Genomic DNA, 27,173 nt, shown 5'->3' on the forward strand with positions numbered 1-27,173 from the left:
GGAGCAAAGACCGAGCAGACGGGAGGCTAGGGCACTCGTTTTCAATGAAGCCAGAAGCCGTGGGGGGGCCAGAAGCCTCAAGGCAGGGCCAGCGCTGACCCTGCTGCTGAGCCTGGCCCTGGCAGGAACAGCAGCTCAGGCCAGGCCTCTCGGAGCCCCCCGACAGGGAAAGTGGAGACGGGACGGCTCCCCAGGCAGCTGGCTGGGCATTGACCCCCCCACGCCCTGTGCACTGGCCCATCAGCCGCAGGCTGGCTGGCTGAGCAGGGCCAGCACCACAGCCCCAAGAATCCGGAGCAGCATCTCACCTCCTCCGTCGGGACGCTGCTCCCCATGGGCCCACGCAGGGGGGCTGCGCTAGGCAGCCAGCGTGACGAAGTGGGACTGTTCTTAATGTTTCCTCTGAATAGTGAGGGGATGCCTCAGTTTCCCCTAGGCAGTTCTTAAGTATCTAGGGGGTGGGATAAGGGTGTGTGATCGTTGCAGAGCCCTAGAGGGCAGGTGGGTGCAGGGGTCTGGACACAGACAATGGCCGACACCCTGTTTCCTGGCCACTGATGGCCTGGGCCCTTCCCCCCTGCAAGGTGAGAGCTAAAGGAACAAAGGAATCCGGTGACCTCCTGGCCCCGGAAAGGGACGTGCGGGGGCGGGGGGGGAGTTTCAGTTTGGGGCTGGGTGGTGGAACGCAGGGAACCCCAGGGCTAGGGTCTAAGCTCCCTGCTCACCCAGAAGGACTTGACTGAGGGGTCCTGGGTGTACCCACAAGCTCTGTTTTGGACTGTGTTCCTGTTGTCCAATAAACCTTTGTTTTATCGGCTGGTGGAGAGTCACGTCTGACTGTGGAGTCAAGGGGCAGGACCCTCTGGCTTCCCCAGGACCCCGCCTGGGCGGACTCGCTGTGGAAAGCGCACGGAGGGGCAGAGGAGGCTGAATGCTCCGAGGTCAGACCCGGGAAGGTGGAAGCCGGGGGAGCTGTGTGTCCTGCAGACAGGCTGCTCCCAGGGAGGAGACTTCCCCAGAGTCCTGCCTGGCTTCCTGGGGAGCAGTTCCCGAGCATCGCGCAGGGACCTCCTGACAGCCAGTACTCCAGAGCCTGGGGCAGGGGTCCAAAGGGGGGCTCTCTCCTTTGCCTGCTGGGCCCCTCGAGTCACTGTACCCTCCACCCCACCGGTGCTCAGGCAGCCCCCATCTCAGCAGCCCAGCAGGACTCTGCTTTCCAGGAGGGCAGGACCAGGGGCCTGGAGGGATCCCCCCATGCTGGCCCCACCTCGGCCCTGCCCCAGCAGGCCAATGCCCACCCAACCCCTGCCAGGCATCAAGGCCTCTCTCCAGGGCATGGGGTGGGGGCAGCAGCTCTGCATCTGGGCTCCTCCCCAGCAGCCCACCCAGCTGCCGGGTCAGCACTGCCCAGAGGCAGCAGAGGACAGGCTGCCTGGGCTCAGCTGGGCCCGTCCAGAGCCAAGCCAGGTGCCCCCAAAGCAGAGCCTGGAGTGGAGCTGGGTGCTCTGCAACCCCCCGCCCCCCACCCAGCACCCAGGGAAGCCCAGCAGCAGGCACCCCACGGGAACCACCAGGGTGAGGCTGGGCACGGCATGGAGAAGGTGGCCCTGTTGCTATGTCCCCTCCCATGGCCTGAAGGAGCAGGAGCCTGGCGGGACTCCAGTCCCCGTCATGCAGCGTGGGGCCGCCCCCCCCCCCATTCCTGCTGCAGCAGGAGCTGAGAGAGAGAGGAGAGCCCTGTGGGGCAGCTCCCCCTGTGCCAGGCTGCTCAGCAGCAGGTCGTGGGCACTGCTCTCCCCAGGGCCAGCACTGGTGCCCAGCCCCCTGGGCAGGGGACAGAAGTGGGCAGGGCTGCAGCAGGGGGTACTGGCTGGTAGCAGCAAGGGGACTGGACCCTAGGCACCGCTGGGGGGCACATCCACTCTCCATGTCAGGTGGGCACAGCCTCCCCTCTGGGCACCTGCACCAGTGGGCACCTGCTCAGGTGTCTTCAGTGTTGGAGCTCACTTGCACCCTCCCCTCCATGCTCCCAAAGCCTCCTCTGCTGGAGCTGGCCCAGGCCTGCCCTGGCCTGCACGGCTGGGTGCTGGCGGGTGGGGTCGCGAGGCCCAGCAGTGAGCCCCCCGACCCCGCAGGCAGACACAGAGTCAGTGGTTGGATGCAGCACTTGCATTGTGGGAATTTACATCTCGCTTCCCACCGCAGGCAGAGCCCTCCCCCATCCCGTGCCAGCCCAGCCTGCCAGGGGAAGGCGCCCGCCTCAACCTCCCCCCGGGTGGGGTGCGGCCGGCAGTCCCAGGAGCCCAGCCTGGCACTCACACCACAAACTTGTTCTTGGTGAGGGAGCCGCTCTTGGTGGCCGTGTCCGCGTGGGCCTGGTACCCGATCACCACCTTGTGGGACAGCCCCAGGCGCTCCTTGTACACCCGCCTGGGGAGAGAGCACGCTCTTGGGTTCCGCCCTGCCCACCCCCACGCCCCCTGGGAATCCCGGCTGCAGGGCCCCCCCTCAGCCCCGGGAGCCACAGGGCCGGGTCCCAGCTTGGGGAGCCAGAGGTACGAACGCAGAACAGCACCCCCGCCCCACCTGCCCAGCGCCAGCAGGGAGCTCCCAGCGGCCTCCAGGCTGATCCCAGCTCGGCGCCAGGCCTGCAGAGTCCCATGCCCGGCCCGTGGTTCTGGGGGCCGTGGCCTGCCTAGCAAGGGGCATTTGGGGAGCACTGTGCCCAGCCCTCCCCTCCCCCCCGACAGAGCCATCGGAGCCACCTTACCCAATGTGGGTGACCCCGTCCCGGTTCTCTGCCTCTCGGGTCCAGATTGCGATCTTGTCCCCCTTGGCCCGGATGTTGATGACGGCCCCACAGATGTCCTCGCTGTAGGGGCCGAACGTCTCGCCGATCAGGCACAGCAGCTGTGCACGGGGGGAGTCCCCTGGGTCACCATGGGTCTGCGGCACCTGCTCCCCGGGGGGTGGGGGGGGGGGCAGGCCAGCACCCATCCCCCAGGCCGGGCAGCGCGACACCCTTGAGGAGCTGTTACTCTGCCCCATGGCAAGGAGGAAGCTGCTGGCTCAAACCGGCAGCCCCCTAGGCCCCCCATGGGAGAAGCCGGGTGCACTGGATCCGAGAGGCCCCTGAAGGGCTGAATGTGGGGAGCTGCCAAGGATTCCTGCCCCACCGGGGGAAGCTGTGGCTGGTATCCAACCCTCCACCCCCCGGTGCAGAGGGGTCCCCTCGCTGGGACTTGTCCGAGGGACAGCAGAGCCCTGGGGCCCAGCCCCAGGGTTAGGGCAGAGAGGGGGGCCTAGAACCCACCCAGCCCAGCTGCGGGACGGGGGCACAAGGGGTGCGAGGCTGCAGGGCTGCGACTCGCTCTCACCGTCTCCAGCCAGAAGCGGTCCAGCTCCGTGTGTCTCTGCTGCTTGGCCAGCGTGATGAGCCAGCGCCCACCCCGCTTGTTCCGGTTGTCTTCCCACATGGGCTCGATCCCATCCTGGGCCAGGGAGGTGCCGAGTCAAGGGGCGCAGGCAGCCGCCAGCCTTCCCCAAAATCACCCCCAGCCTTCCTGACAGCCTCTCCCACACCCTGAGCCCCTCCCCGCGGGGTCACGCTGCCCCGCCCCAGAGGGGACGAGACCAGCCCCTCAGCTTGCCTCACCCCCCGCGGGCAGCCGGGCGAGATCCCTCGGACTGGGCAGGGCCAAGCGCCCGCCGGAGCCCTGGCGCACAGACAGACCCAGCGAGCTCCCACCCCCGGGGGCCAGCTGGCTCTTTGGCACCCCTGGGTGCCCCTGGCCGCGAGGATGGGCACTGTGGGAGGGAAGGGGGGGGAGGGCAGAGGCCTACCTTGAAGAGGGAGTAGTCGCAGCCTGACGTGAGCTTGCTGGCCAGCTGGATGTGGCTGTACAGCCTGCGGAGACGAGCCGGTGCGGAGACGAGCGGGTTAGTGGCTGGACAGAAGAACCTGGTGCAGCAGCCCCGCAAAGCCCCTAGGACCCCCGCCCCGCACAACACCACCTGGGGCCCAGAGGGGTGAACACCCTCCCCCCGTGGGTCAGAGACACTGAACCCCAACCTCCTCTGCTGAGCCCCGGGCACAGACGGGAGCGAAGTTCCCACGAGGACACCAGGGGAGAGGCCAGGGCTGGGGGCATGAGCCCGTCAGTGCCAGCCCCGACCCCTGCGCCAGCTGCTTCATTCCCATGCCCGCAGTCTGACCCTCCTGCCCATGAGGGCCTCACACAGGGGGCGGTCGCCCCACTCAGACAGGGGAGCCCCCAAGATCCCTCTGCAGAAGTTGAAGCAACCCCGCCCCAGCAGCAGGGACCCGAGGGGGACTCACGCCCAGAAATCCTCCGCGGTGCTGAACTTGGTGACCAGACGCAGGTTCGCCTGCCACGTCTTGCTCTTGTCATTCTTGAAGAACCAGAGAGCCCACCTGGAGGGAGGGGCAGGGCCGGTTAGAGCCACACGCAGCAGAGAGCGGACATCGGTCGGACACCCCCGTGCCGGCCAGCCCGCCCCGCCACACACCCCTGTGCCCACCCGGCCCCCCACGCGGCCAGCCCGCCACGCACCCCTGTGCCCACCCGGCCCCCCGTGCTGGTCAGCCAGCCCCCGCCACACACCCCTGTGCCCACCCGGCCCCCCATGCTGGTCAGCCAGCCCCTGCCATGCACCCCTGTGCCCACCCAGCCCCCCATGCGGCCAGCCTGCCACGCACCCCTGTGCCCACCCAGACCCCCCCCACAGCCACCCCTGCCACACTAACTCTGGCCACCCAGCCAGGCAGCCCTCTGCCACCCCCCTCACTGTACCAGCCCCCCCCAAGCCAATATAACCAAACCCAAGTCGCCCCCCTTCACTGACAGGTCTGTCCCCGGCCCCACCCCCACCACAAGGGCCCAGCTTGGCTGGCTGCTCTGACTGATCACCAGGGGTGGGGTCGGGGAGGAATTTCCCCAGGTCAGACTGGCAGTGACACCCCCCCCCCCCCGGGCTCCTCCCTCTGCAGTACTGGGTGCGGGTCACTCACCAGGATTATCTGGGGGGGGGGGTCGTCTCCCACTTAACCCTCTCCCTGCCATTGCAGGGCTCAGTCCCTGGTGCCCTGCCCCTCGTCCGTCCCTGTCCCGCCTGCTGCGGTCTGGGAGATTGGTCTCCTGTCGGTTGTTGGGGGCAGGGGAGTGCTGGGGGCCAGTGACACAGGGGTCAGATGGGATGATCAGACTCCGTGACCCCTCTGAAGTCCAGAACCCCACATGGCCTTTCCTCTAAGCTGGGGGTGTCCGAGAGGGGCTTCCACCTGGCAATCAGAGCCACCTCTACCCCCCGCTCTGCGGCTACAGGCAAGCACCAGAGGCTCACAGCCCCTCCGTGGGGCAGGGCACCCCCGGGGCCCCTCACCAGCCTAGCCCCAGCATGGGCGTTTCACCGCAGCACCCAGGGGAGCAGCAGCACAGAGCAGCTGGAGGAGGGAGCCATGTGGGGTGGGGGACAGCAGGCAGGAATTCAGGGGAGTGCCAGGGACTAGGGGAGCCCCCCCCCCGCCCAGGCCGGGCGATACCTGTTCTGCAGGGGGTGCTTGTCCCAGATCTCAGCAGCGAGCGCCTCCCTCTGGGCCTTTCGCCGTCTCTGATCCTCTCGCCGGTGCAGCGCGCCCCCCTGCACAGACTGGCGTAAGGCTCAGGGCAGGGCACACGGGCATGGCAGACTCTGGAGGGCAGGGACGGCTTCGAGGGGACCCCAAAGGGTGGGCAAGTGGAGCCCCGTGAGTAACCAAGCCAGCCGCACCCCAGCTCCAGCCCCACAAGCGCTGGGTGCCCCATGCCCAGAGACTAACCACATGGTTGCCAGGGCCCCAGGTGCCCTGAGACAGGGACTCCCTGGCGTCCCCAGGGCAGGAGCCAGGCTCCAGGCCTTCAGCACCCAGAGCGGTTCTGCAGCCTCCCAGGGCACGGCAGCACCGCAGGGCAAAGGGCCTGGCACATGAGCAGAGGTCGCTGCTTGCTGTCCTCTCCACAGCCTCAGCCCCACAGCTAGCACAGCACCTCCCTCCACTGCACTGCCCCCCAGCTCTGCCGCTGCAGGGCTGGGACATGCCCCCAGGCAGAGCCTGCCCAGGGCTGGTGTGTCAAGCCAGTCCCCCCTCTCCTCCAGCCACACCGGTGCCATCACCCTGCCCGCAGCCATCTGAGGCGTGCACGTGCCAAGACCCTTTAACCCAGGGCCTGGCACAGCCCTGGGCAGAGCACATGGCAGGGAGCAGCCTGCCCAGGCCCCCAGGGAGTTGGCAGAGTCACGCCTCCCAGCACCAGGGCAGGAACGTGTGGGCTAGTGTCAGGGGAACACCAGCCCACCCCAGATCCAGGCCCCCTCCAGCCAGGCCTCTCCCTGCCACCCCCACAACAGGGCACATTAAACAGGCTGCTAGGGGTCTCCCTGGAACATTGCAGGGCCAGGGCTCTGGCTCCACACAAGTGCCATGGGGGGCTGGCACCTCAGGCTGGAGAGGGAGCTCCAGACGGGGCTCAGAGCAGCCAGGCAGCCATGGTGCAACTCACCATCTCAGCTGCAGCCATCTTCCCAGAGTAGGACCCACCCCCTGCAGAGCTCCTTTTATCTGGAACCCAGACTCTTAAAGGCCCAGCTGCCTGGGGGGCAGGGGCAGCCAGCCCTCCCCACGGTCTCACCCCTGCCCGGCCCGCTTTCTCAGCGGGCAGGGACTTTGTGCCCCCTGGGAGCGTCACAGGGAGATGAAGCAGAATCTGCTGGCAGAGGGGGGAAATCCCAAGGCCAGGGCCACAGGGCAGGAGGTGTCGTGAGGGCTGGGGCAGCCCAGATGCTGTGGCGATGGGTGCTCTGCCAATGGCAGAGAGAGAGAGACCTTGTCTTCCCCCGGCTGGGGGCTGCCAGTGCATCCTGTCCTGCAAGGGAGCCTTCCCCACCCTACGCCGGGCCAAGGAGACGGTCTCCAGGTTTGGCCCCCTGGGATTATTGTAATCACCTTGCAACGCTGACCTCTGACCACAGCCGTGGGAGGTCTGGGCTGTCAGAGGCTCCCAGGGCCCTGGCTGCAGTTCATGGCCACCCACCAGGAGGTAGCGGGGTCTCTCCTACCCCCAGGGCTGTGCAGTGTGGGACCCTGGTTCTGATTTCCCAAGCATCGCTCCAGCCCCAAGCAGAATGAACGTGGGGGGCAGGGATCCTGGCTGCTTTGGATCATTGGATAAAGGGCCTGGGTTGAGCAGAAGGACAGGCTGCCCCGGCCCAGGTGCCAACTGCATCTGGGGGTGCGGGCACCAGGGGCCACTTGCTCCCCCGAGCTGCCCTGTCTGAGTCACACCCGGGAACCGCGGGGAGCTGCACAAGGGCCAAGCCTGTGGGTTATCCCTGCCTCTCCTGCAGCCCCCTTTCCCTGCCTGGCCCAGCCCTGCCCCCCTGCGCTCCCTGCACCCCCCCCAGCCCTGCCCCCCTGCGCTCCCTGCACACCCCCAGCCCTGCCCCACTGCGCTCCCTGCACCCCCGCAGCGCAGCCGTTCCACCTCCCCCCAGCCACATGTTGTGTGTGGAGTGGGGGAGCCCCTCCCTCCGGCGCTGTGGGAGCCCCCGCCCCCGCAAGAGCCAGGCCGGGGACCGGCCTGCGGGTCCCCGCTCATCCGGGCAGCGAGGAGGGGCGGCGCGGCGCAGCGCAATATTCAGCAGGGCGAAGCGCTCCATGGCAGAGCCGCGCTGAGCCCAGCGCCATCGCCGATTGCAGGTGAGCCCGGCGGGCCGCTCATCGCGGGGGGCAGGGACCCCCCTGGCCCCGGCCGGCACCTGCCCCCGTCCCCCGGGAGCCGCCTGGCTTGTGCCCCTGCTGCGGAGCTGCCCCCCCGCCCCGCGGTTCTTTGCATCCTTCCTGCGTTTCAAGGACACGGAGCCGGGCGGGGGGCGGCGGGCCATGGAGCGGGGAGCCGAGATCTGGGGCGCTACGCTCGGAACCGGGCCGGGGGGGGTCGGTCCGGCCCCCCCCCGAGCGGCCCCAGGCGGGGTGCGCCCGGGAGGAGCCGCTCCCTGCGCCGCGGGGTGGGGGTACAGCTGTGCCCGGGTTGCCATGGCACGGGGGGGTTGTGGGCACCGCGGGCAGCGGTCCGGCTCCCGGAGCCATCTTGCGGGTCTCTCTCCGTGCAGAGCCGCCGCCATGGACGCGTTCATGAAGGGCTTGTCCAAGGCCAAGGAGGGGGTGGTGGCTGCGGCGGAGAAGACCAAGCAGGGGGTGGCGGAGGCTGCGGAGAAGACCAAGGAGGGGGTGCTGTACATGGGTAAGGCTGCGGGGGGCGCTGTGCGCGGGTAAGGGTGGGGGGGGCTGTGCGCGGGTAAGGCTGCGGGGGGTGCTGTACATGGGTAAGGCTGCGGGGGGCGCTGTGCGCGGGTAAGGGGGGGGCGCTGTGCGTGGGTAAGGGTGTGGGGGGGCTGTGCGCGGGTAAGGGTGTGGGGGGCTGTACATGGGTAAGGGTGGGGGGGGGCGCTGTGCGCGGGTAAGGGTGGGGGGGGTGCTGTACATGGGTAAGGGTGTGGGGGGGCTGTGTGCGGGTAAGGGTGTGGGGGGTGCTGTACATGGGTAAGGCTGCGGGGGGCGCTGTGCGCGGGTAAGGGTGGGGGGGGTGCTGTACATGGCTAAGGCTGCGGGGGGCGCTGTGTGCGGGTAAGGGTGGGGGGGCGCTGTGCGCAGGTAAGGCTGCAGGGGGCGCTGTACATGGCTAAGGCTGCGGGGGGCGCTGTGCGCGGGTGTGGGGGGTGCTGTACATGGGTAAGGCTGCGGGGGGCGCTGTACATGGGTAAGGCTGCGGGGGGCACTGTGTGCGGGTAAGGGTGGGGGGGCTGTGTGCGGGTAAGGCTGCGGGGGGCGCTGTGCGCAGGTAAGGGTGGGGGGGCTGTGTGCGGGTAAGGCTGCGGGGGGCGCTGTGCGCGGGTAAGGCTGCGGGGGGCGCTGTACATGGGTAAGGCTGCGGGGGGCGCTGTGCGCAGGTAAGGGTGTGGGGGGCTGTGTGCGGGTAAGGCTGCGGGGGGCGCTGTGCGCAGGTAAGGGTGGGGGGGCTGTGTGCGGGTAAGGCTGCGGGGGGCGCTGTGCGCGGGTAAGGGTGGGGGGGGTGCTGTACATGGGTAAGGCTGCGGGGGGCGCTGTGCGCAGGTAAGGGTGTGGGGGGCTGTGTGCGGGTAAGGCTGCGGGGGGCGCTGTGCGCAGGTAAGGGTGGGGGGGGTGCTGTACATGGGTAAGGCTGCAGGGGGCGCTGTACATGGGTAAGGGTGTGGGGGGCGCTGTGCGCGGGTAAGGCTGCGGGGGGCACTGTGCGCGGATAAGGGTGTGGGGGGGTGCTGTACATGGGTAAGGCTGCGGGGCGCTGTGCGCGGGTAAGGGTGGGGGGGCTGTGCGCGGGTAAGGCTGCGGGGGGCGCTGTGCGCAGGTAAGGGTGGGGGGGGTGCTGTACATGGGTAAGGCTGCGGGGGGCGCTGTACATGGGTAAGGGTGGGGGGGTGCTGTACATGGGTAAGGCTGCGGGGGGCGCTGTGTGCGGGTAAGGGTGGGGGGGCGCTGTGCGCGGGTAAGGCTGCGGGGGGCGCTGTGCGCGGGTAAGGGTGGGGGGGCTGTACATGGGTAAGGCTGCGGGGGGCACTGTGCGCGGGTAAGGGTGGGGGGCGCTGTGTGCGGGTAAGGGTGGGGGGGCTGTGCGCGGGTAAGGCTGCGGGGGGCGCTGTGCGCGGGTAAGGCTGCGGGGGGCACTGTGCGCGGGTAAGGGTGGGGGGCGCTGTGTGCGGGTAAGGGTGGGGGGGCTGTGCGCGGGTAAGGCTGCGGGGGGCGCTGTGCGCGGGTAAGGGTGGGGGGCGCTGTACATGGGTAAGGCTGCGGGGGGCGCTGTGCGCGGGTAAGGGTGTGGGGGGGTGCTGTACATGGGTAAGGCTGCGGGGGGCGCTGTGTGCGGGTAAGGGTGGGGGGGCTGTGTGCGGGTAAGGCTGCGGGGGGCGCTGTGCGCGGGTAAGGGTGGGGGGGCTGTACATGGGTAAGGCTGCGGGGGGCGCTGTACATGGGTAAGGCTGCGGGGGGCGCTGTGCGCGGGTAAGGGTGTGGGGGGGGCTGTGCGCGGGTAAGGCTGCGGGGGGCGCTGTACATGGGTAAGGCTGCGGGGGGCGCTGTACATGGGTAAGGGTGGGGGGGTGCTGTACATGGGTAAGGCTGCGGGGGGCGCTGTGTGCGGGTAAGGGTGGGGGGGCGCTGTGCGCGGGTAAGGCTGCGGGGGGCGCTGTGCGCGGGTAAGGGTGGGGGGGCTGTACATGGGTAAGGCTGCGGGGGGCACTGTGCGCGGGTAAGGGTGGGGGGCGCTGTGTGCGGGTAAGGGTGGGGGGGCTGTGCGCGGGTAAGGCTGCGGGGGGCGCTGTGCGCGGGTAAGGGTGGGGGGGCTGTGCGCGGGTAAGGCTGCGGGGGGCACTGTGCGCGGGTAAGGGTGGGGGGCGCTGTGTGCGGGTAAGGGTGGGGGGGCTGTGCGCGGGTAAGGCTGCGGGGGGCGCTGTGCGCGGGTAAGGGTGGGGGGCGCTGTACATGGGTAAGGCTGCGGGGGGCGCTGTGCGCGGGTAAGGGTGTGGGGGGGTGCTGTACATGGGTAAGGCTGCGGGGGGCGCTGTGTGCGGGTAAGGGTGGGGGGGCTGTGTGCGGGTAAGGCTGCGGGGGGCGCTGTGCGCGGGTAAGGGTGGGGGGGCTGTACATGGGTAAGGCTGCGGGGGGCGCTGTACATGGGTAAGGCTGCGGGGGGCGCTGTGCGCGGGTAAGGGTGTGGGGGGGGCTGTGCGCGGGTAAGGCTGCGGGGGGCGCTGTACATGGGTAAGGCTGCGGGGGGCGCTGTGCGTGGGTAAGGCTGCGGGGGGCGCTGTACATGGGTAAGGCTGCGGGGGGCGCTGTGCGCAGGTAAGGGTGGGGGGGGCTGTGTGCAGGTAAGGGTGGGGGGGCTGTGTGCGGGTAAGGCTGCGGGGGGCGCTGTGCGCGGGTAAGGGTGGGGGGGCTGTGCGCGGGTAAGGGTGGGGGGGGTGCTGTACATGGGTAAGGCTGCGGGGGGCGCTGTGCGCGGGTAAGGCTGCGGGGGGCGCTGTGCGCGGGTAAGGGTGGGGGGGCTGTACATGGGTAAGGCTGCGGGGGGCGCTGTGCGCGGGTAAGGCTGTGGGGGGCGCTGTGCGCGGGTAAGGGTGGGGGGGGCGCTGTACATGGGTAAGGCTGCGGGGGGCGCTGTGCGCGGGTAAGGGTGGGGGGGTGCTGTACATGGGTAAGGCTGCGGGGGGCGCTGTGCGCGGGTAAGGCTGCGGGGGGCGCTGTGCGCGGGTAAGGCTGCGGGGGGCGCTGTGCACGGGTAAGTGTGGGGGGGCTGTGCGCGGGTAAGGGTGGGGGGGCTGTACATGGGTAAGGCTGCGGGGGGCGCTGTACATGGGTAAGGCTGCGGGGGGCGCTGTGCGCAGGTAAGGGTGGGCGGGCTGTGTGCGGGTAAGGGTGTGGGGGGGTGCTGTACATGGGTAAGGCTGCGGGGGGCGCTGTGCGCAGGTAAGGGTGGGCGGGCTGTGCGCGGGTAAGGGTGTGGGGGCTTGGCAGAGCCAGGGCTGGGCACCACCCCAGCTGTGGGTGCGCAGAGCCCAGTGGAGGGGTGCAGGCTGGCAGCAGCCTGGGGCAATGGATGGGGCAGGTAGGTGAGGCTCTGCCCACAGCTCCGGGGCAGGGGCAGGCCCAGTGCCTGCATCCAGCCCTGGGGGTGCCGGGGGCTCCCCGCCCTGCCAGCCGCTGGGAGCAGCAGGCCAGGCGGAGCCCAGGCACTGGAGCTGGGCGGGGGAGGTTCAGCCCTTGGGCAAAGAACAGGATGCCAGAGCCGGGGGGCCCCAGGCCCAGGAACGTCACCCACCGCTGCCCCCATCTCCAAGGGCGGCCCATGGAGCCTGCCGGTCCCCCAGTGAAATGCCAGGCCCAGGTCTCGGCCACGTGTGTGCCTGGAGCTCCCCCCGCTGAGACAGGGGCAGCTGCCAGGTGCTCTGGGCAGCTCAGCGGTTGATGGGCCTGGGGCCCTGGGGGGCACTGGCAGGGGGGCTTGCTGGCGCCCAGGCCATAGGCAGGAGGTGCGCTCTGTCTTGGCTGGCTGGTGCCCGCATCCCCCCTGCAAAGCTCAGGCCGCTCAGACTGGCACAGAGCCAAGAGCCCCCTGTGCCCAGGGCCCCACAGAGCTCCTCAGTACCCGCATTCGCTGCCCTGGCCTGTCCCCGCCGGCCGGGAAGCAGCAGCTCCCCATGTGCTGAGGATCGGGCCGTGACGGGGTGCCTGGGGCCTGCTGCTCCTTGCCTGCCCCAGCTCCGGACCTGGCCCCGTTGCTGTGGATTGGCCGGCCCAGGCTGTACGGGGGAAGCTCTCCGTTAGGGCCCTGGGGCTCGTGGGGGATGAGGGCCAGGAAAGCTGCTTGGTGGACACGCGGACTGAACGGCCGAGGGGCAGGGGACTCCAACTCCCACGCCCTAGATCCTCCCGCGGTTAGTGAACGACCCTGCGGGGGGCGCTGGGGGGGTGCTCCCAGCTACTGCGGTCTGAGCCTCTCCCTGCAGGGGGCGCTGTGGGGAGCGGGGCAGCCGTGCTGGGTGCGGCTCCAGTCCTGGCCTGGCCCAGAGGGAGGCGCTGCTGTTAAGTGCTCGAGTCGGGGTGAGCCAGGCTGGGGGAATGAGGAGCTAAGGGCTCAGCCCCCCACGCTCTGTGCAGAGCGGGGCATTGCTCTGATGGGGAGCCGGCAGCCAAAGCCTCCTGGGCTGGGGAGCATGAAGTCCCTGGCAGGGCTGCTTTCCAGTCACTCCCAGACCAGCCCCCTCCCCGCCGCAGGGGTGTCCTGCTCTGGTACTGCTCCCCCCACCCCCCTGCCCCAGGGGTGGGCTCAGATCCTGGCAGCTCAGTCTAATTCCCAAGTCAGCCCCCTGCCCCGGCTCTGCTCATGGGGATTCATGCCCAGCAGGCCAAGGGGCTGTCAGGGGGGCTGGGGGCTGAGCGCGCACCCAGGGGGCTCAGCTTGTGAAAGCCTGCCCCACCACAGCTTGGCACCTCTTGCCCCTCAAGCTGGGCAGAGACCCTGCAGGCGCATGGCGCGGGGCCCAGAGGAGGTCACTTTGGGGAGGGACTTGATTTAGTCCTGACGAGCTGGAGGGGAGAGGAACAAACAGCTGCCCCACAGCCCACACCAGGGAGACCGAGATCCCTCTGCTCACATCTCCCAGCGAGAGTGCCCCTACGTGGGGTAGGAGAGCTGGCTGGATGAGGTGCTCCCGGCTGCTCCCAGCAGGGGGTGCTGTAGGGAGTGGGGAGGAGCGCTGGGTGAGGGAGGGGGCACAGGGCTGGTGTAGCAGGGGCTGCAGGTCGGGACTGAGGGGCACCGGCAGGGCTGGGGGAGCAGAAAGGAAGGGAGATGTTAACCTGTGGCCTCTCCCACCTCCACGGGTCCCAGCCACAGCTCTGGGGCAGGGCAGGAAATGGGGCACATGGGGCAGCCATCGGGGGCAATCCCTGCTTCCCGCGAATCCCTTATGCCCAACCAGGGGCTGCACCAGTCCCACGTGACCTGCGTGGCCAATCACGGCAGCTTGGGTCTCCTGTCCAGTGCACTCCTGGAGGATTCAGGAGTGGGGCGAGGAGCAGTTCCTCTGGGCTGGCCCCAGCAGGGGGCAGCCTGGAGCTCAGCCCCTCAGGGCACCCATGGGGCAAGCACTGGGAGCCCCAGACCCTCCATCCCTGCACCACGGCCCCATGCCACTCCCCTTGGCAACTGCAGGGGTCCATCTCTCTCCCCACCATAGGCACCCCAGCAGCTGAGGAGTATCTGCTTGGGCCCTTCTGTCCCCGTGGGGCAGGTTGGCAGGGTCCCCCAGAGCCATGGGCCTTGGAATTGCACTGCACAGGGCAGTTCCCCTTTCACAGCTATGGCCTTAGGCTCTTGGCAGCCTCAGGCATTCAGCTCTTCTGTCTCTTACCCCAGCATTTGTTGTCTCTGGCTCAAGGATCCTGCTGGACATTGGCACTGAGGTTCTGGTCTCTCAGTCCGTGGGTCTCTGCCCCGGAGATGCTAACGAGCTCTGGGGGTGCTAACGCTTTGCTCTTCACACTGATGTTTCTGCTACCCCGTGTGACCTGGCAAAGCCAGGGCTTGCCCCCATCTATCACAGACGTGCCCCGTGAATCCATTATTAACCCTGGCGGGCGAGCTGGGATTCCCAGCGGGTGAGGACGGGTGCCCCTCGATGCCCGTGGGATTGCTCCCAGTTCAGTCACGTCAGGACAGCCTGAGTCCGTGTGCAGGTGTCAGACGTTGTAAGTGACTCTCTGCTGTGTTAGAACTGCCCCCACCCAGCCTTGGACCCAGGGCAGCGGGGACCCTGCGTTCCCTCGCGTCCTCTTCCCACAGATGCCACGTTTGGCTGCCTCCCACTGCAGGGCAGCCTCTGCCAGGCCAGCACCACACCTCCTGGGTGCGGCGCTGGCCCCTCCTTGTGCTGTGGGACTGTCCTCGCGCTGGGCATGAGCAGAATCCCACTGCAGGCACCAGCAGGCATCCCGGAAGCGTCCAGCTGGGCAGAGTCTGGTCTCCTCAGGCTCGGGAGGGTGGCGCTGTCTGAGTCTTGTTCAAGCTCCTCCCCTTGCCCCAGGCTCCGAGGCAGTTTTACGGCAAACCTGCCCCTGCAGCTCCAGCTTCACCACGGCGGGCGCCTGGGAAGCCCGTCTGCTCCGTACGGGGCCTGTCTCACGCCGTGGCTGGATGCTCCCAGGGTCGTGCCCTGGAGCCCCGGCTGAGCATCACAGCCTGGTCCCTGGGCTCTGCCTTCCAGCACCTCGGGGGCCGGGCCTGCCTGGGCTGATCTCTGCTCAGAAACTGCCCCCAGCCCAGCCCAGGGGCCGCTGTCCTGCGGTGGTGCTTTGGGGTCCGCCAGCACTGGCTTTGCAATGCCCCCGCCCGCCCCCCGCCAATAGCAGCACCATGGCGCCCCCCTCCCACAGCTCCCCTTCCCCACGATGTCCCCTCTTCCCCACAGTGCCCCCTCCCATGGCGCCCCTTCCCCATGGCACCCCCTTCCCCACAGTACCCCCCTCCCACAGCTCCCCTTCCCCACAACGCCCCCTCCCAGCCACTCAGACTGCTGGCCAGTGCCCCAACCTGGGAGTTCCTAGGCTCCTGGGGTGTAGATGGATCTAGCACCCACCTGAGCTGCCCCCCAGGTCCTGGCTGCCTAGCTCCTAGCTCAGGGCTGGTGTCCCGGCGTCCCCGGGCGATGCTCTGGAACTGCTCCCCATGAAGCCAGGCAGGACTCTGGGGAAGTCTCCTCTCTGGGAGCAGCCTGTCTGCAGGACACACAGCTCACCCGGCTTCCACCTTCCTGGGTCTGACCCTGGAGCATTCAGCCTCCTCTGCCCCCCCCCCCCCCCCGTGTGCTTCCCACAGCGAGTCCGCTCAGGCGGGGTCCTGGGGAAGCCAGAGGGTCCTGCCCCCCAACTCCGCAGTCAGACGTGACTCTCAGCCAGCCAGTAAAACAGAAGGTTTATTAGATAACAGGGCCATGATCTAACACAGAGCTTGTAGGTACAGGAAACAGGACCCCTCAGTCAGGTCCATCTTGTGGAGCAGGAAGGCTAGAGCCCCATCTGGGCCTCCCTCCATTTCCCCAGCCAGCTCCAAACTGAAACTCTCCCACCCTTCCTCTGGCCTTTGTCTCTTTCCTGGGCCAGGAGGCCGCCTGATCTCTTTGTTCTCCAACCCCTTCAGTTGGCATCTTTGCAGAGGAGGGGCCCAGGCCATCAGTTGCCAGGAGACAGGGTGTTGACCATTCTCTGTGCCGACATCATCACACTGGCCCTCTAGGGCTCTGCAACGATCACACCCCCTGATCCCCCCACCTAGATACTTAAGAACTGCATAGGGGAAACTGAGGCACTCACAGTATCCAGAAAGAACATTAAGAGCATTCCTACTTTGTCACATCTCTCCCCCTTTCGAGACCAAACTGAACAGGGTCACTTTAGCCGGTGACCTGGGGAAGTTTGAAGCCACCAACGTTTCCATGGATGCCCCAGCATCTCTCCCATTCCTTGGTGGGAGTTACACCGTCCCTTAGGTCGGGTGTGCTCAATGGCACTCGCAGGCCGCATGTGGGAAGGTTTATGCTGCCAGTGCCCATTTGCCACCCCACAACCCCCAAACTGCGATCAGGTCTTCTCCCAGTGGTCCAGACTGGAGGACTGTGATTCGGGCTCTTTTGGTTAGGAGCCCCCATCTTGACCTTGGCCACCCTCTGGCCATGTGTCTCTGTCCCCCACCGCTCGGCATCAGCCCCTTTCATTGGATGCAGCCACGTCGGGGCAGAGGGGTCAGTAGACACCGCAAAACACCGCCCCATAGATCCGGCTGCAGCTTCTTAAGGGCCTGCCCCACAGGTGGGCATTTCTTCTCTATGGCCACGTAATTCCACTCCTGGCGCAGCAGCTTCTTGTTCAGGTACCCGATGGGGTGTCTCCCCTCCCTTAGCATCGACTTGCATCAGCACCGCACCCAGCCCTGCGTCTGAGGCGTCGGTGAACACTGAAAAGGGCTTGGCACTGTCCAGGTTTACCAGATTTACCGAGCCCTGGATTAGGGCCTCCTTCAGCGCACAGAGAGCCCCCTGGCACGGCTCAGTCCAGACCACCTTGTCTGGCTTCCCCTTCTTACATAGCTCAGTGATGGGGGTAGCTGGGGAGCTCAAGTGGGGTACAACCCTCTGGTCGTACCCCACCATCCCGGTAAAGGCCTGGCCCTGTTTCTTGATCTGGGGAACGGACCAATCTCTGATTGTCTCCACCTTACACTTTCCAGCTTTTACCATCAGTTCTGCCTCCTTGGGGCAGCCCAAGCACCCTCTTTACCTGGGACACGTGTTCCTCCCAGATCTGGCTAAAGACACAGATGTCATCAATGGACACCAGGGCCAGGTTCTCCCACCCTCTCAGTAACCGATCCACCCGGCGCTGGAGGGTGGCCGACGCCCCCTCGAGGTCAAAAGGCAGGACCAGGAACTTGCCAGTCACCTTTGGGGAGATCCATAGTAGGGAGGTAATGAGCCCCCCCCAGCTTGTCTAGAATCTCCCCAGGCCTAGGCCTGGGATAGGCATCGGACACGGTGATGGCATTAAGCTTCTGATAGTCCCCACAGAATCAGATCGACCCGTCTTTCTTGGGGACCAGCCCCATGACTGAGGCCCATGGGCTGCTGAACAGATGGATCACCCCTAAAGCCAGCATGTCCTTGACCTCTCTCTCCAGGCTCTGGGCTGTTTTCCCAGTGACTCTGAACGGGGGACACCTGATGGGAGAATTGGCCCCCACCTCAGGGAAGAGATCCACCAGGGGGTCTTCCCCGTTCTCCTTCCGACTGTCCCTTACCAGATCCAGGGTCCCCTCGCTCTCCTCCCACACAGCAGCTCAAAGGGAAGAACCCGGTGGATTCCTGGGGCACTTCCCCGTACTGCAGGTGGGGCAGGTCCTTGTCCCCGTCCTGCGGATGCTGATTCATAAAAGCCCTCAGCATCATCCCCAGGGCCCCATAGACTCTCTCCACCAGCCCGTGGGATGGAGGGTCACCTGCAGAGGCCCCGGTGGGCCAGACCCCCCATTTCTCCCACCAGCCCTGGAGCCGGGTGACAGGACATTGGACCCCTGGTCTGTAAGGACCCCGCTGGGGACCCCCCTCTGCTGAAGATGGTCAGCAGCGCGTCTGCCCTGGTGTCTGCCTCGGTGGAGGGCAGAGCCCCCGCCCCTGGGTAGCGGGTGGTGAAATCCATCACCACCAGGACGTATTTCTTCCCTGCCTGGGTTGCCTTGCTGAGGGGCCCCACTATGTCCATGGCCACCTTCTGGAAAGGTTCCCCTGTGATGGGCAGGGGTCTCAAGGGGACTTCACCCTTATCCCGGCCTTCCCACCACCCCGGCCAGGGTCGTAGGACCTGCCGTGCTGCCGGGCTGTGTCCCAGACTCCAGGCCAATCACGGCTTCCTGGGGCCTGGATCCCCTGGTGTCCCAAGAGAGGGACATCGTGGGCCAGGTACAAAAGCCTGCGGTGATACTTCTGGGGCACCCCCAGTGGCCTCCTGATCCCCCACGGTTCTACTTCCCCTGGGGGAGCCCCTTCCCAGTACAGGAACCCCTTCTCCCACGGCAATCTGTCCCTGCAGCCTTCCCCACGGGGGTTTGCAGCCTGTGGCCAGCAAGTCCCCTCAGCCCCTCCAAGGAGGGATCCTCCTGCAGCTCGGTCTGGAATTCAGCTGCTGGGGGAGGGAGTGGGACCTGCTCCCTCTCGCGGGCTGGGCCTGGGGTCACAGCCCCGCTGAGCCCTGTCCCTGGTCGCTCCCTCCCTGCCGTGGGATCACTTCCCAGCAGCGCCTCTGGACCAGGCAAACCTGGTTGGTAGCCGACCTGCCCTGCCTGTGGGTCCCCCCCCTCAGCTGGGGTCTTACCTCCCCCCTGGCTCAGCGCTGCCCTTGCTGTCCCAGTGGGGTAGGCAGCGAGCTCTCTGCTCTCCTTACAGCTTCAGAGCCAGTGGGAGCCCCCTCTCCGGTGTGCGAGGGGGCGGGGAGCATCTCTCTGTCCCACCCACCCACAGGGGTCTGGTTCCAGGCAGGCAGGTAGCCTGAGCCTAGCTGCTCCTCCCTGCTGCCAGCCAGGTCATCTGCATTTTCACTGACCATTTCCCTCTCCCCCAGTTGGTTCCCTGGATTCAAATTCAAACCCTTGGCAGTTACAGGAGCAGGGCCTGGATCCTGTCCCAAAAAGACACAGTTGCCCCACAACAGGGTCTCGCAGCTGGTGTCCTGGAGAACCCCAACGGCCAGCCAGCCCCACCCCTCCTGGGTCTGCACAGGGATTTGGGCCATAGGCAGGTCGAGGGGCTTCGTCCCTGGGACCCTCACCCAGCTCACCCAGCCCCTCAGCGTCTGAGGCTGCACCACCCAGGGCCTGACACCAGTTCTCTCTGTCCCAGGATCTCGCCACCCCAGGAATGTCTCCCCATTGACCATCACCTTCCGCTCCCACTGGAGGTCCGAGGGGCCTGAGCCCAGGAAACTCCACGCAGACATATAGGTTGGGGTCAGGAGTGGGAGCCTGTCCACCTCCCCACCCATCTGGCTGATGGAGTCTATGGCCTTGGGACCCAGCAAGGGAGCTAGACACCGGGGCTTTTCCGCAGGGTCCCCCTGGTTCAAATCTCCAGCCTGCTCAAAGGCAGTGAGGTGGCATCCACATCCCCCCCTCATTAACCAGGGGCAGCAATTTAGTCTCGAGGTTCCCTGCGGAACTGGCCCCCCGGGGTCTATCCCCACTCACCCCTGGGAGGTCCCCTAGGCCTCTCCGCTCCCCCACCGCCAGTTCATGCTGCCGCTGCTTCTGCAGCTCTTTCTCGGGCTCTCGCTGTCTCCCACAGTCCTCTGGCTCTCTCGCACTCAGCTGTTTCGCACGCTCCGTGCACAGGGCGCGCGGGGGAACACCTAGCCCGCACGGCGTCGCACACTCTGTGCACAGGGCGCACGGCTTCCCCGAAAACACGGGCACTAAAGGCCCCGTGGGGTCCCTGGGGGCCAGCGGGGCTCAGCCAGGGACCCTGCCCTGGCAGATGTCCACAGGCTGGGTAGCTTCTCCCTCATGGAGTCGCTCAGCCCTGGCTGCCTTCTGTGGCCTTGGCCGGCCGGTCAGTTCCTTTCCCCCACGCATCTGTCCTGCCCCCCTTCCCCCCAATATCCGTCCATTGCTCCAGAACCCCCCGGCCCTCAGCCCAGAGTGGGAAGGGCTCCCTGGATCCCCGCCCTCGGCACTCCCCTGCTAGCCGCTGGGGTCACCCCTACAGAGGGGCAGGCCTGATACGGCAATTCTCCTAGCGACAGACCCCCAAACCATCGTCCCCCCTGGGCTGGCCTGCGCAGGAAGCTGGGTGAGCAGTATCCAGAGGCCAGGGCACCCCCTGCACCCCCACGGCTCCCCCTTGCAGCAGCAGCCTCCACCCCAGAGCGGGGGGGTGAGTCCTGGCCAGACCCCAGCTGCCTCCCTGGCAATGTCAGCCCTTTTCAGCGCATGCCCCCTGCCGCAGGGTGCGGACACCATGTGTGCAGGGCACCCCTGGGACAGCCAGGAACCCCCCAACCTGCCCCCGCCCTGGCGCCTCCCCATGGGGTATCCCCAGGGAGATGCCAGCATCTCGGCGGAGAGACCAGGGCCTCTGGGGTGAGGGGTGGTGGGTGTGGTGGGGGGGCGGCAGTACAAGGGCTGGTTGCCCCAGCTGCAGCCAGCCCCCCCAGCCCACCACAGAGGGGTGCTGGCGTGAGCCAGCCTGGCGCGCCCAGCGTGGACCAGCGAGGGACTGGGCCAGGCGGCTGCGCCTTGTGCTCTCCCACTGTCCCAGGTGGTGCCAGGCTGCCGTGCCGTGGGGCTGAAGGAGCCGTGGGCTGGGGTCGCAGGGGGTGCGGGCTCGGGGCGAAGGGCATCAGCAGGGCTGTGCGGTGGACCCCTATGCTGTGCAGTTGCAGCCAGGGCTTTGCCCCACATGCCCGTACGGACACCACGGTCCCTCCGCGGGCAGCCCCAGACGGCCCCGCCTGGCACCGGCCCCTCTAACCCCCTCCTCTCTCTCGCTCTCTCTAGGAAGCAAAACCCAGGGCGTGGTGCAAGGCGTCACCTCAGGTACCAGCTGCTCTAGTCCCCCAGCCCAGTGCCACGCGTGGGCGGCTGCACTAACGAGCTCAGGCTTATCGGCGGCTGTGACGTCACCGGCCCAAAGCCCCTTATGTAACGGGGGCCAGAACACGGGCTTGGGAGCTGCTGGGCCAGGGCTTGAAACCCAGCTGGGAGGAACGGTCTCAGGCCGCCTCATGGCCCCAGCCTGGTGGGGGGCGGGATGAGTCTGCCCCCCAGGCACACACAGGGGTGGAGGGGAGGTGCCTGACCCCCTCAAGCTCGCTGGGGCTAGGAGTGCGAGCACAGGCCCGGGAGCCAGGCCCCCCAAGTACTAGCCCCAGCCGGGCCCTGCCTGGCAGCCGAGGGGCGCCACCCCCAGGCTGGGTGCTGTAACGCGGCTCCGCCTGCCTCTTCCAGTGGCTGAAAAGACCAAGGAGCAGGCATCCCAGCTGGGAGGAGCCGTCATCTCGGGGGCCGGGAACATCGCGGCTGCCACCGGCCTGGTCAAGAAGGAGGAGTTCCCCACTGACCTGAAGGTGAGTGTCCCCTGCAGCGAGCTGGGGGCTGCCGCCTCTGCAGGGGGACCAGTGGGGTTCTGCACCCACGTCCACAGGGTGGCTGTCAGGCCCTGCCCACTGCACCTGCCTCAGGCCTCAGTTTCCCCTGTCTTCTGCCCATGAAAACGAACATCATCTCAGGGGTGTTACACACACACACACCCCGGGCACCGCTGCAGTAATTGCCCCGAAGCCGGTTTCCCATTCCCCTCTGCCTCCCCACCCCTGCTCAGGGGATCCACCCTCTCACTCCAGCTCCCCGACCAAACAGGAGTCTCCCCTTCTCCAGGGAGCCCTGCCCCAGCCTCCCGCTTCTCAGGGGCTCCCAGCTCTGGCCAGTTCTCACCAGCTTCCCCCGAGCTCCTCGCTGCCTCCTTCCCGCTAGGCCCAGATGCCCTCTCTGGAGCCCAGTGGGGGGCAGCTGACCTGGCACAGGTCAAGGGCCAGCTTGCCCTGTGGCAGGGAGTTCCCCAGGTGCAGCAGGGCCCAGTCTGTGCCAGGGGGGCGAGCCTCTGGAAGGTGGAAAGTCCAACTGCCAATCGGGTTGAGCCCCCGTGAGCTCCAGCCAGGCTGCCCAGCTGCCTGCAGACAATGAGCCCCTCAGTGCAGCTGGTTTGGCTTCCCCTGCAGCTGAACCCAGCCGGGGCGGGGTGAGCGAGGCCTGGCCGGCTGGGGAGCAGCAAGAGAAGCAGGCGGCCCTTCGCTGAGTGGGTGACTCCCCCGTCGCGGCTGGGTGGGAGGCCAGGATGGCACCACCGCTGTCTGGCAGGGAATTGCTGAGTGGGTGCGTGGGTGGTGCCCAGCCGGTGGAGAAGGGATGCGCTGGGATGCGTGCACAGGCGGATGGAGACAGGGGGATGCATGGATGTATGTGGGCATGTGTGTACATGGACATGTGTGTTTGGAAGGGTGTGTACATGCAGGGACATGTATGGACGTGTGCGTGCATGTAAAGGCCGTGTGTGGGTGTGTGCACTGTCCCGGCGTCCCCGGGCGATGCTCTGGAACTGCTCCCCATGAAGCCAGGCAGGACTCTGGGGCAGTCGCCTTTCTGTGAGCAGCCTGTCTGCAGGACACACAGCTCACCCGGCTTCCACCTTCCTGGGTCTGACCTCGGAGCATTCAGCATCCTCTGCCCCTCCGTGCGCTTCCCAGAACGAGTCCGCCCAGGCGGGGTCCTGGGGGAGCCAGGGGATCCTGCCCCCCAACTCCACAGTCAGACGTGACTCTCAGCCAGCCAGTGAAACGGAAGGTTTATTAGACGACAGGAACATGGTCTAACACAGAGCTTGTAGGTGCAGAGAACAGGACCCCTCAGCCGGGTGCATTTTGGGGGACCGTGAGCCAGACAACCCCATCTGCCCTTCACTCCATGTCTCCAGCCAGCCCCAAACTGACTCTCCAACCCCTCCTCCTCTGGGCTTTGTCCCTTTCCTGGGCCAGGAGGTCACCGGATTCCTTTGTTCTCCAACCCTTTAGCTCTCACCTTGCAGGGGGAAGGGCCCAGGCCATCAGTTGCCAGGAAACAGGGTGTCGGCCATTGTCTGTGTCCAGACCCCTGCACACACCTGCCCTCTAGGGCTCTGCAACGATCATACACCCCCATCCCATCACCTAGATACTTAAGAACTGCCTAGGGGAAACTGAGGCACCCCCACACGATTCAGAGGAAACATTAAGAACAGTCCCACTTCGTCATATGCATGTGCAGGGACGTGCATGGACGTGTGCGTGTGAAGGCCGTGCGTGGGTGTGTGCTCGTGCAGGGACGGGCACTGCCATGGCTGCTCTTGCTGGAGCCGTGCGAGCCGTGAGGTGCCCGACAGCTGCAGCCTCCGCAAGCCGAGTTGCCACAATGAGCTGTTCGCTTCCAGCTTATCCGAAAATAGCAACAGCTGAAACAAGGAGGCCAGGGCAGCGGGCAGCTCCGCGGGGAGGGCAGGGGAGGACGTGGCTGAGCCGCTCCTGGGGGCAGGGCAGCGAGCCCCAGCACAGGGCCCATGGGGCCCGAGGGGGCAGGCAGGGGGCTCTGCACAGACCCAGCCACCGGGTGGAGCTGGACCCCTTGTGGGTCAGCAGGACCAGGCTGTGAGGGGTGCTGCCCCCTGGCCGAGGAGCCCAAACCCATCACACAGGCCAGCATGGGGCAGCCAGCCAGGGCTGGAGCCCAGGGGCCCAGAGGGCATGGCCCATCCTGGCTCCCCCCCCACAACCCATGTCAGCACCAGGAGCCTGGTGCCCAGCACTGCCCCCAGCCCCTCTGCCCCCCATTCCTTGCAGCACCGCAGGCAGGGCCCAGCCGCCCCCTCAACCAGCCAAGCTCCGGGCTGTGGGACCCGGAGACCAGTGGGGCCGGGCCGGTGCCTTCGCTCAGTTGCACGGGGCTGGGCATGGGGGGGCTGGCAGGGGCAGGGCTGGCCCATGGGCTCCCTGCTGGGCCAGTGGTGTGGCTTATTACCCACAATGCCCTGGGGCCCACATACAGCACAAAGGAGAGCAACAAATGGCCTAAACTGCACCCCCCATGGGTGTTCCTGCCCCCCACCACTGACCCCTGGCCCCAGATCCCTGGTGCCACCCCACCCCCACACCTCTGCCCCCCATCCCCCAGAGCCCTGGTGCCCCCAAGAGCCCTGCTTCCCCCCACCCCTATCCCCCAGAGCCCTGGGGCCCCCACCCCTGCCCCCAAGAGCCTTGCTGCTCCCCCACCCCTCTGCTTCCCAGAGCCCTAGTGCCCCCCCACCCCCCAGAGCCCTGGGGCCCCCACCCCTGCCCCAAGAGCCCTGCTTCCCCCACCCCTCTGCCTCCCAGAGCCCTAGTGCCCCCCCACCCCCACCCCTGCCCCCCAGAGCCCTGCTTCCCCCACCCCTGCCCCCAAGAGCCCTGCTGCTCCCCCACCCCTCTGCCTCCCAGAACCATAGTGCTGCCACCCCCCCACCTCTGCCCCCCCACCCCTGGCCCCCAGAGCCCTGCTGCCCCCCACCCCTCTGTCCTCTGGAGGAGGGGCAGGTCCCCACACTTGCTGGGGCTTTGGGGCCCATCCACCCTCTGGAATCGAACTGGAAGCCCAGGCCAGCAGAGGGGGTTGGGCACCTCCACAAAAGGGAGCGGCTGCGCCCTGGGAGGGGCAGCACGTACCTGGCACCGGGCGTCCCCAAGCCGGGAGCTCTAGGGAGGGAGCACACGGGCATGTGGCCTGCCGCCTGCAAGCTCCAGGGGGGGCCAAGCCTGCAGCCCCCCAGCCAGAAAGAGACTGAGCAGCACCAAGATGCACCTGCTGCCCCCGGAAATCCATTAGTAACCATGCGTCAGTCAGAGCCCAGTCAGGAGTGAGGGAGCCCTGGGGTGGGATAGCCGGGGCTGCGGGTCGGCAGTGAGGGGCACCGGCAGGGCTAGCAGGGGGCTGCAGGTCGGGAGTGAGGGGCGCTGGCAGGGGGCTGCGGGTCGGGAGTGAGGGGCACCGCAGGACTGGCAGGGGGCTGCGGGTCGGGAGTGAGGGGCACCAGCAGGGCTGGCAGTGGGCTGCGGGTCAGGAGTGAGGGGTGCTGGCAGGGGGCTGCGGGTCGGCAGTGAGGGGCACCGGCACGGCTAGCAGGGGGCTGCAGGTCGGGAGTGAGGGGTGCTGGCAGGGGGCTGCGGGTCAGGAGTGAGGGGCACTGGCAGGGCTGACAGGGGGCTGCGGGTCGGGAGAGAGGGGCACTGGTAGGGCTGGCAGGGGGCTGCAGGTTGGGAGGGGCACCACAGGGCTGGCAGGTCGGGAGTGAGGGGCACTGGCAGGGCTGACAGGGGGCTGCGGGTCTGGAGTGAGGGGCACCACAGGGCTGGCAGGGGGCTGCGGGTCAGGAGTGAGGGGCACTGGCAGGGCTGACAGGGGCTGCGGGTCGGCAGTGAGGGGCACCGCAGGGCTGGCAGGGGGCTGCGGGTCGGGAGTGAGGGGCACCGCAGGGCTGGCAGGGGGCTGTGGGTCGGGAGTGAGGGGCACTGGCAGGGCTGACAGGGGCTGCGGGTCGGCAGCGAGGGGCACCGGCAGGGCTAGCAGGGGGCTGCAGGTCGGGAGTGAGGGGCGCTGGCAGGGGGCTGCGGGTCTGGAGTGAGGGGCACCGCAGGGCTGGCAGGGGGCTGCGGGTCTGGAGTGAGGGGCACCGCAGGGCTGGCAGGGGGCTGTGGGTCGGGAGTGAGGGGCACTGGCAGGGCTGACAGGGGCTGCGGGTCGGCAGCGAGGGGCACCGGCAGGGCTAGCAGGGGGCTGCAGGTCGGGAGTGAGGGGCGCTGGCAGGGGGCTGCGGGTCTGGAGTGAGGGGCACCGCAGGGCTGGCAGGGGGCTGCGGGTCTGGAGTGAGGGGCACCGCAGGGCTGGCAGGGGGCTGCAGGTCGGGAGTGAGGGGCACCGCAGGGCTGGCAGGGGGCTGTGGGTCGGGAGTGAGGGGCACTGGCCAAAGCCCAGTAACACACGTCTCTGGGCCCAGCGGTGGGGCACCCCAGGAGCTGCCCCTGACACCCCCCTCTCCCCTGCAGCCTGAGGAGGTCGGGCAGGAGGCCGTGGAGGAGCCGCTGATAGAGCCCGAGGGTGAGAACTACGAGGAGCCGCCCCAGGTACGTGGGCAGGGGCACGGGGGAGAGACACTGCAGAGCAGGAGCCCAGATGCCCAGGGGATGGGCTCGCCTGGCCCATGGCACCAGCCACAAAGCGCTGACCCGCTCCCTCCCACATTGGTGCCCGCACCCTGGACTCCACAGCAGCTTCAGCCCTTCGGCCTGGGCGGCGTGTGGCCCTGGGTACACAGACCCCTCCCCTGACACGTTTTGGTGGGTCTCCCCTCTGCAGGCCCAGCCCTGACCCAGGGGCCAGGCCAGGGGGTCAGAACCTTGGGGCACTGGGCACAGCCACGGGCCTGCCCTGGACTCTCTCCCACGCGGCCCATCGGAGCAGGGACGGGAGCCCAGCCCCAAGCCCCTCGCCCCTCGCAGCGTTGGGAGCTCCTGGGCAGGGCAGGCTGTGGGGGCCAGGGCCCAGTGGGGCTGCAGTTCTTTGTGGCTGGGAGCTAGTATAGATAGGCCCCGTTCCGCAGCCCCTCTGCACCGTGGGACTGTCCCACCCAGTGAGCTGGGTAACACCCCGGCTGAGCGTAGTGGGACCCCCCCAGCCCCAGCGACACCAGCTCACACCACACCCTGCCCTGTTGGAGGGGGAAGGCGCCAGCCTGGTCACAGCCCCAGGTCGGAGCAGGCTGCGCTGGGACAGATGTCACCCGCGTGCCCTCAGGCCGCTCGAGGGGGCAGGCCCAGTCCCTTGCCCCGCTGGCCTGAGGAAAAGCCCCGTGGCAGGCACTGCCCAGCCTGGCCGGTGCTGGTCTCATGTCTTCACAGCAGGGCCCACTCCGGGGCCAGGGCGTGGTCAGAGCACGCGGCGCCCGGCGGGTCTCGGCTCCGGGGGCCGACAGGGCACCAGTCGGGGCCCGCCCAGGGTCTCTGCTGACCTGCTCAGTGGTGGCTGCTGAGGTGCCAGGGCAGCTGGTCCCCCGCCTGCGCTGGGGGCAAGGGCCCTGGGGCAGCCCCTGGCCAGGCCCAAGCTTGCAGAGCTGCTGCCCGCGTGAGGCCGAGCTGGGTGCCCCGGCACGGCCCAGTCACCGGCTCACGCCAGGCACGGTCTCTTCTCTGCAGGACTATCAGGAGTACGAGCCGGAGGCGTAATGGCCGCGCCCACCCTGCCACCTCCACCAGCAGCACAATAATGACAGTACCCCCTCGTGCCCCCCCCGGCAGGTGCCGGCACAGGGGGCGATGGCGAGGACCCTCCACCCCGTTAAGTCACAAGTTCTTCCTGCAGCCCCGCTCCCAGGGGCCTCGCCGGAGGCCGTGTTGCTGTATCGTGTCCTGCAGTGCTCAGAGGACT

The 27,173-nt window shown here is 67.8% G+C and overlaps 2 protein-coding genes across 4 annotated transcripts; one reads left to right on the top strand and one right to left on the bottom strand.

The window, feature by feature from the left end:
• Positions 1-2,315: 2,315 nt before the first annotated feature.
• EIF4E1B (eukaryotic translation initiation factor 4E family member 1B) lies at positions 2,316-6,578 on the bottom strand. Its single transcript, XM_077824371.1, has 7 exons — positions 6,561-6,578; positions 5,564-5,661; positions 4,340-4,435; positions 3,844-3,907; positions 3,378-3,491; positions 2,771-2,910; positions 2,316-2,430 (listed from the first exon to the last, which is right to left on the bottom strand). The coding sequence occupies exons 1-7, from the start codon at positions 6,576-6,578 to the stop codon at positions 2,316-2,318; spliced, it is 645 nt and encodes a 214-aa protein (XP_077680497.1).
• A 1,601-nt stretch (positions 6,579-8,179) lies between these two features.
• SNCB (synuclein beta) lies at positions 8,180-26,971 on the top strand. 3 transcript variants are annotated; one of them, XM_077824445.1, is made up of 5 exons: positions 8,180-8,300; positions 20,691-20,729; positions 21,141-21,259; positions 22,724-22,726; positions 26,942-26,971. In XM_077824445.1, exons 1-5 carry the CDS (start codon positions 8,180-8,182, stop codon positions 26,969-26,971), a joined length of 312 nt encoding a protein of 103 aa, XP_077680571.1. The 3 variants fall into 3 exon arrangements, with proteins under 3 accessions (XP_077680571.1, XP_077680569.1, XP_077680570.1); XM_077824443.1 differs by lacking the exon at positions 22,724-22,726 and adding an exon at positions 25,796-25,873; XM_077824444.1 differs by lacking the exons at positions 20,691-20,729; positions 22,724-22,726 and adding an exon at positions 25,796-25,873.
• Positions 26,972-27,173: the final 202 nt, after the last annotated feature.

Source organism: Eretmochelys imbricata, chromosome 8 (genome assembly GCF_965152235.1).
Source record: "Eretmochelys imbricata isolate rEreImb1 chromosome 8, rEreImb1.hap1, whole genome shotgun sequence".
Lineage (NCBI taxonomy): Eukaryota > Metazoa > Chordata > Testudines > Cheloniidae > Eretmochelys > Eretmochelys imbricata.